Source organism: Salmo trutta, chromosome 34, assembly GCF_901001165.1.
Source record: "Salmo trutta chromosome 34, fSalTru1.1, whole genome shotgun sequence".
NCBI lineage: Eukaryota > Metazoa > Chordata > Actinopteri > Salmoniformes > Salmonidae > Salmo > Salmo trutta.
Window position 1 is genome coordinate 18,651,797 of NC_042990.1, and position 7,777 is coordinate 18,659,573.

At 46.4% G+C, this 7,777-nt stretch overlaps 1 protein-coding gene across 1 annotated transcript; it reads left to right on the plus strand.

Annotated features, from left to right (window-relative positions):
* Positions 1 to 3,092: 3,092 nt before the first annotated feature.
* On the plus strand, positions 3,093 to 5,686 carry LOC115173735 (trophoblast glycoprotein). Its single transcript, XM_029732088.1, has 2 exons — positions 3,093 to 3,890; positions 4,251 to 5,686. The coding sequence occupies exons 1-2, from the start codon at positions 3,628 to 3,630 to the stop codon at positions 5,137 to 5,139; spliced, it is 1,152 nt and encodes a 383-aa protein (XP_029587948.1). The 5' UTR covers positions 3,093 to 3,627; the 3' UTR covers positions 5,140 to 5,686.
* The last annotated feature ends 2,091 nt before the right edge of the window (positions 5,687 to 7,777 follow it).

The window sequence follows — 7,777 nt, forward strand, 5'->3', positions numbered from 1 at the left end:
ATCCACAGGTACACCTCCAAATTACTCAAATGATGTCAAGTAGCCTATCAGAAGCTTCTAAAGCAATGACGTTTTCTGGAATTTTCCAAGCTGTTTAAAGGCACAGTCAACTTAGTGTATGTAAAGTGAAATAATCTGTCTGTAAACAATTCTTGGAGAAATGACTTGTTTTGCACAAAGTAGATGTCCTAACTGACTTGCCAAAACTATAGTTTAAGAAATTAGTGAAGTGTTAGAAAAATGAGTTTTAATGACTCCGACCTAAGTGTATGTAAACTTCCGACTTCAACTGTATGTATATAATATACTAGACTTTAATAGACCTTTTAAATGATCCATAGTTGACTCTGTTTACCAGTTTTTCCCAGAAAAAAGGATTCCAAAAGGGTTCTTTCAGCTGTCCCCGTAGGAGAACCCATTTTGGTTCTCCTACCCTTTTTGGTTCCACTTAGAACCCTCTGTGGAAAGGGTCCTACATGGAACTCAAAGGGGTTCTACCTGGGACCAAAAATGGTTCTTCAAAGGGTTCTCTTATGGGGACAGCCGAATAACCCTTTTAGTTTTTTTTTCCTAAGAGTGTAGGAGGTGCCATATAATAGAAAGGTAGATTAAAAACTAAACAGCAGAAGGGTTGTCCCTCCTTCCTGATGTCAAAGATGACTGATATTGTCGGTGAGTGATGAGCATCATCCGAGATGCAGGAGAATAGCTCTGCTTCGTGTGAACAAACAGTGGGGCTTGTAGTTAAAGATGCACTCTCAAACTTTTGTATAATTTCAGTCAGTAGTTTTGAAAATGGTGCAAAGGGCCTAAAGTGGCTCTTTTTTTGTGTACTACATCATCCATTTTGTATGTTATGTCCTAGCCTGGTCCCAGATCTATTTGTGCTGGCATGCCAATGGCCATAGGAGTTGTCTATCCAGAACAAACAGATCTGGGACCAGGCTAGGTGGCCTTATTTTTATTTTTTTTGTAGCATCCTTGGACAATGTCTATGATAGATGATCATTCTCATAACACTAGAGGTTGACTGAAGCACTAGTCTTTTTTTAATTTAGAGGCAAGATTGGATATAAATTGTGGCCTTGATTCCACTTGAAAACCTTGCTAGTTTCCCATAGTTAGTATTTTATTTAACCTTTATTTAACTAATGGAAAACAGAGGAAACAGACATGTTTTTTGTGCAATGGAACCCCTCGTTTTCTCATTCTGTTATGTTCTAGAATCAGTAACACTCTTCAGAGTAGTTGAATTCATATTAGATGTTCTTTCCCCCTGGTTGTAACCAGAAGCTGGGTTGTGGAATGTGGACACCTGTGGTTTCACACATTGTCTGCTAACAAAAGACAGTTGGGATGCTATTATAACTGAGGGACAATAATCATATAAAGTTATAAACACCAATACCCTTGTTTTGTTATTTTAATCCCTTGAAGATTAGGAGTTCAGTTTTCCCATGAAATAATCTGCAAGTGACTGAGTGAACTATGATTGTATTTAAATAACATGTAACTATGATACCAATAAAGACATTTATTATTGTAACTATTTGTTGGTGATGGATTTCTAAAGAAATGGTGCATACATTATGCTAGTATTGGATCATATTACTTATGCCTACTAGTACAGCATAGGTTTAGTACTACATGTGCTCAAATTTATAGTTAGTCTAATTTGTGTCAAGGAGAAAAGGCTAATTAATTAAACGCTCAATTTCAAGTGAATTTCACCACTGATCCAACCATTCCTATCATATTTCAGAGTAAACACTTGGCTGTCAAAAGGACAACCTCGGATTCAATTGCCAGTTGTCATCATTCTGCAAACACCCTCGATGCTCTTTCTCTCTTTTCCTGTAGAGAGCATTGGGAGAGGAGGGGTGGGCAGACAGAGGCTCCGCTCCCCCTCCATCTAAAAAGCATTGTTGATCTAATATCACAGTGAGAGGAGAGCACTTCTATCCGCATTTTCTGTAGCACAAATTTTGATCTGCAAATGCTTGAAGGTGCGTCCGTCTTTATTGATTTGGATACATTAACTTTTCGCTTGTGTAATATTTATTTTTTTATACACATGTGTTCTTCATTGTTATAACATTGTTATGTCAATTACTTTGGCGAGTATTGAGATGTATTCAACCTGATGGCTCTACATTTAATTAAGAACTTTAACTTTTTAACGTTGTTGAAGTGGACCCCATGAGTTCTTATTCAGTGCCCCACAATAGTTCAAATCAAGTGTCATGCCACAAGGATCTGGGAATGTGTCAGTTCTCCATCTTCGTGTGTATAACTAATTCTGGCCATTTTGCGCTTCCGGTTATTATAACATACTGGTGGAATCTTTAGCCTGCCTGTCTATCGAATAGCGTGAAGATAATGACTTAGGTTATTATCGAATAATTATTAACTAATAATAGGATCGTGTGAGCTAAATAGCTCCATGTTTGAAATCTAAGGAGACACAGAACCATTTTTTAAGGTTTTTGTCAAATTCAATAGTTGCGTTTCTTTCTCCCATCCAGTGTAGGCATGCTGTTGAAGTCAACGGTGTGCAACTGCAACCCGCAGTTCGGGGCGTTCCTGGCGTTCGGGGCGTTCCTGCTAGCACAGCAGGCTGGAGGCTGGGGCGACACCGTGTCTAGCTGTCGGCCCAGCCTCCAGCCTGCTGTGTACCGGTGTCATCCTGGCTAAGCTAGAACACAGTGTCCATTGCTCTCACCTGCCGAACACCCGCCACCAGCGTCGTTAACAGAACCGCAGGAAAACAGTGCCCGACAGGCGGGGGCGCAGGACACTTGTCTACTGCTGTACGGTCAGCTAGTTGTTGTCACCCGCCCCTTCTGTGGGATTTGTCGGTGGCTGGCATCCAATATTATTATTATTGGCCTCAGGAAGTAGGGGTGCTGCAGCACCCCCTGATAAATCACAATCATATTATAACAATATATTTGGAATTGTTTTATTTCCCGTCCAAATTAGTTAACTAGGCCTATATTACTCCTGTTTTTGTGGAGGGGAGTGACCATATGCATGAACGCCCCAATTGCGGGCAGAAATGTCACCCTTCTTGTTAGAGTGGGAGAGCAGAAAGGCTCTGGACAGGGTGAGTGGAAAGCTCCTCCCCGCTGATTGTAGCCTACGACGCGATGGTGCTTTAATGTCATTGTTTGAGTGGAGCTGCGCCCCGCTTGCATCCGCTGGGATCAAACAACCCCGACAGCGAGATCCCTTTTTGTCATAGAAATCAGACACTGCCTCTCAGTCACACGTGGGCTTCAGAAATTCTAAAAAGTTGAACATCCAGCCAGGACTTGTAATACAGAACGGATCAAGGAGATGCTGAGGACAATCTGAACAGTGTACGACGGGACTCTCCACGTTTCACTCTCATCGGCAGTAGGATACGTATATTTGTATATAGCTGGTGTGCGCAGTCAATGCACTGTAACCTAAAGCATATGCGTAACTTTTGTCTCGCTTAGAAAAGTAGGCAATAGGGACGAGTTTGTTCTTCGTTTGAAATGGAAAGTATTTTTCCGTGAGTGTCGCTCTGTGGAGTTTTTTGTTTTGAATGTATAAAAACTATATCACTGTTCTGGTATCACATAGCATATTTGTAAAAAAATGCCGGATTTGGCCCCACTAATTGTTTTCTTTGCGCTGCTCTGTTCAATCTCTGGGCGCGCATCCGGATGCCCTCTTCGTTGCGAATGCTCAGAAGCCGCGCACACCGTCAAGTGTGTTTCCAAATACTTGCGGAGTGTCCCGTCCGGGATACCAGGGTACACGAGGAATCTGTTTATAACGGGAAATCAGATCAGCAGAATTGGGCCAGAATCGTTCAAAGGGCTGGACAATTTAACCACGTTGTCACTGAGTAACAACAGGTAAGATAAACATTGTACCCACCAAAAATAAGACTTTTGTAGTATGGCCTACTTTTATTAGACTCACTTTCCCAAGTTTATATTTCCTTCATGATTTGAAATATCAATGTGTTATTATAGCAAACACGTGATAGAGTTTGTCCATATATATTTTTTTTATATTTATATTTTCTGGCGGAGATACAATCTTCGGCAAAATCATTCGCAAGGAGATTCCTGCAAAACTATTATTTGAAGTTGAAGTCCTGTTGTGTTGGGTAGTCTTGAATCAACCATGCGCCTACTATTGTGTTATTACTGTTATTATAGACCATGAGTGACTATACGTCCTCTGCTCCCACTGTCCCTCCCTCCCTGCAGGATAACAGAGGTAGAGTCTCAGACGTTTTCTGGACTGCGTTCCCTCCGCTCTCTGGACCTGAGCTCCAACCAGCTGGCTGTCATCAACCCAGAGGCCTTCACTGTTCCCGGCCACACCCTCAGGGAGCTCAACCTCAGCCGAGCTCTCTACAACCACTCCTCTGTCATGGACCTGGCTGTGTCTCTTCGCTGGTCCACCCTGGGGGAGATCCGGACCCTGGACCTGTCAGGGAACAGCCTGATCTACCTGCCCTCTCACACCTTCTCCTACCTGGGGGGCTTGCGGAGGCTCATCCTGGCCAACAACTCCCTGGTGGCCCTCTACAATGGCACCTTCTCTGGGCTGGACTCTCTGGAGCAGCTGGATCTGACCTTCAACGCTCTGCGGACCATCCAGGAGGAGGGCCTGGCTGAGCTGGACTCGTTGTGTCCCGGGGCGAGACTCATTCTAGGGGAGAACCCCTGGACCTGTATCTGTGGTATGGAGCCCTTCGCTGCCTGGCTCAACTCCTCCCAGGGACATGTGGGGGACGCAGAGAGCCTGGTGTGTGCCTTCCCCCCAGACATGAGGAACATCTCTCTGCTGAGGCTGGCGGCTGGGGTGGCTGGACAGGCTGGGGTGGGCGGGGACAGGGTGGCGCTGGGGTGCCACAGGGTGGATGAGGGGGCGGACCTGGCCCTCCAGACTTCCTACGTGTTCCTGGGGATCGTCCTGGGCTTCGTGGGACTCGTCTTCCTCTTGGTCCTCTACCTCAACCGGCAGGGCATCAAGAAGAGGATCAATGACATGCGGGAAGCGTGCACAGAGGTGTTGGAGGGATACCACTACCGCTACGAGCTCGATTCCGACCCCAGGCTCTCTCAGGTCTCCACCACGGCAGACATTTGACGATATCAAGACACTCAAAGGGCTTCCGTGATCCTTCTTTCATAATTGAAAACATTGGACTTTTTTTCTATTGCATTCATAGAGAAGATCATGTAAAAACTGTACATATGAATTGTCTGTAAATATAAACATACAGTAAGTATATAACTGGGCATTGCTATTGATTTCCCAGTAGCTATGTCCATGATTAAAGCATGCACCGTCTGTCTGATCTGTAGTCCTTCTCAACCAGTCCTCCCTTTTAGTCCACACATCGTCTGAGACTAGGGATAACCCCTGGCTAACAAATAAAGGGGCATGGACTGTGAAAGAGAACTGGTATATGGATGGGGGACTGACTGACTGTTCTTCTACATACATTTTCCCCTCTTAAAAGAGGTGCTTCTCTGTCTGTCCTAGAGTGAAGTGTCACGTGAAGGAGTGAAACGACAATTGGACAATATCATTTATGTATGTTTTGATTTTTGGAACTGAGAAAATATATGGATGAATATACTTAATTCATGAAGCTGAAGTAATAAAACTGAAGATTGTTCTTATACATTTCACCTGCTATGACTTTACTTGAATGTTGTTCTTTGAGGAGAGATCTTGTAAATGTATATACTATCTCTACCAAGCTCAAGTAAAGCCAAGTTAATCAGCCCATAAGATGCAGGCTGTGTGACACCAACCCCTTTGAAACTTAGACAAAATGGCTGTGTCTGAAATTGCACCATATTTCCTGTATGGGCCCTGGTCAAAAGTAGTGCACTTAAAAAAGGAATAGGGTACCATTGGGACACAGACAATCTCTCATTGAGCTTTGAGGGCCAGCTCACCCCAGGACTGAGGAGCAGTTCTTTGGTCTTCTGTCCCTCTGCCCCAGGGTGCCTGAATGGAATCCCAGCAGATTAGTCTCCATAGCATTCCAAAGGACGGAGAACCTCTCCTCTTAGCTCTCCTAAAATCAACTCTCTCTCTCTCTCTCCCTCTCTTTCTCTCTCTCTCTCTCTCTCTCTCTCTCTCTCTCTCTCTCTCTCTCTCTCTCTCTCTCTCTATCTCTCTCTCCCACTCTCTATCTCTCCCTCTCTCCCTCTCTCCCACTCTCCCTCTCTCTCTCTCTCTCTCTCTCTCTCTCTCTCTCTCCCACTCTCTCTCTCTCTCTCTCTCTCTCTCTCTCTCTCTTCACAGAGATGAGATGAGTGGAAAAAGGAGAATTGTTCATTCAGTTCACACTGCACAGCCACAGTCATACAGCAACGGAAATCTCCAGACCCTCTTTCATGAAAATGTGCTTTGTTTTAAGTTATTGTCAAGATGATGAGAACCAGGACGAGCCTGGGGCTATAGGGCTGGAACTGGAACTGAGGCTGGGGCTATAGGGCTGATGCTGGGACTATAGGGCCGAGGCTGGGGCTATAGGTGTCACGCCCTGACCTTAGAGAGACGTTTATTTTCCTCTAGTTTGGTTAGGTCAGGGTGTGATGTGGGGTGGGCAATCTAGTTAGTCTATTTCTTTGTGTTGAGCCGAGTATGGTTCCTAATCAGAGGCAGCTGGCTATCGTTGTCTCTGATTAGGAATCATACTTAGGCAGCCCTTTTTTCCACTTTATGTTGTGGGATCTTGTTTTTGTGTAGCTGCCTTTGAGCAGCCCCAGAACGTCACGTTTTCGTTGTTCTCCTGTTTTGTTGTTTTGGTGAGTTTCATTTTCATTAAAAAAGATGTGGAATTCCATGCACACTGCGCCTTGGCTTATTTACGATAGGGAGTTTGAAGATAGCGATCGTGACAGAAGTTCCCACCACAAGAAAGCCAAGCCGCGTGCGCTTACTGGGAAGACGAGCTGGACCGGGGAGAACCAACATCGACGGAAGCACGAGAGGCAGCCCCCCCCAAAAAAATTTGGGGAGGGCATACGGGGAGTTTGGCAGAGTCAGGGTGGAGACCTGAGCCAACTCCCCGCGCTTACCGTGGGGAGCGAGTGACGAGGCAAGCATCATGTGATGCGCACTGCGTCGCCAGTGCGCATTCACAGGCCGGTGCGATCTGTGCCCGCACCCTGCAGTTGTCGAGCTAGGTTGAGCATCCAGCAAAGACGGGTTGTGCCAGCCATATGCTCCAGACCTCCAGTGCGCCTCCACGGCCCAGTATATCCTGCGCCAGTTCTACGCACTGTGTCGCCAGTGTGCCTGCACAGCCCAGTTCGTCCTGTGCCAGCGCTCCGCCCTTGCCAGGCTAAAGTAAGCATCCAGCCAGGACGGGGTGTGCCAGCCCTAAGCTCCAGACCTCCAGTGCGCCTCCACGGCCCAGTATACCCTGTGCCTGCTCTGAGCACCCAGTCTCCTGTGCGTCTCCCCAGTCCGGTGAGACCGGTTCTAACTCCACGTAGGAAGCCTCCAGTGATGATCCATGGTCCAAAACCTCCAGTGATGATCCATGGCCCGGAGCCTGTAGGGATGATCCATGGCACGAAGCCTCCAGTTATAATCCATGGCACGAAGCCTCCAGTGATGATCCATGGCAAGAAGCCTCCAGTGAAGTCCCCCGGTCCGGAGCCTCCAGCGACGTCCCCCGGGCCGGAGCCTCCAGCGACGTCCACAGGTCCGGAGCCTCCAGCGACGTCCCCCGGTCCGGAGCCTCCAGCGACGTCCCCCA

Coding starts and splice junctions, on each gene's coding strand:
- LOC115173735 (XM_029732088.1), top strand. CDS start 3,628: ATGCCGGATTTGGCCCCACTAATTGTTTTCTTTGCGCTGCTCTGTTCA. Junction 3,891..4,250: donor TTGTCACTGAGTAACAACAG/GTAAGATAAACA, acceptor CCCTCCCTGCAG/GATAACAGAGGTAGAGTCTC.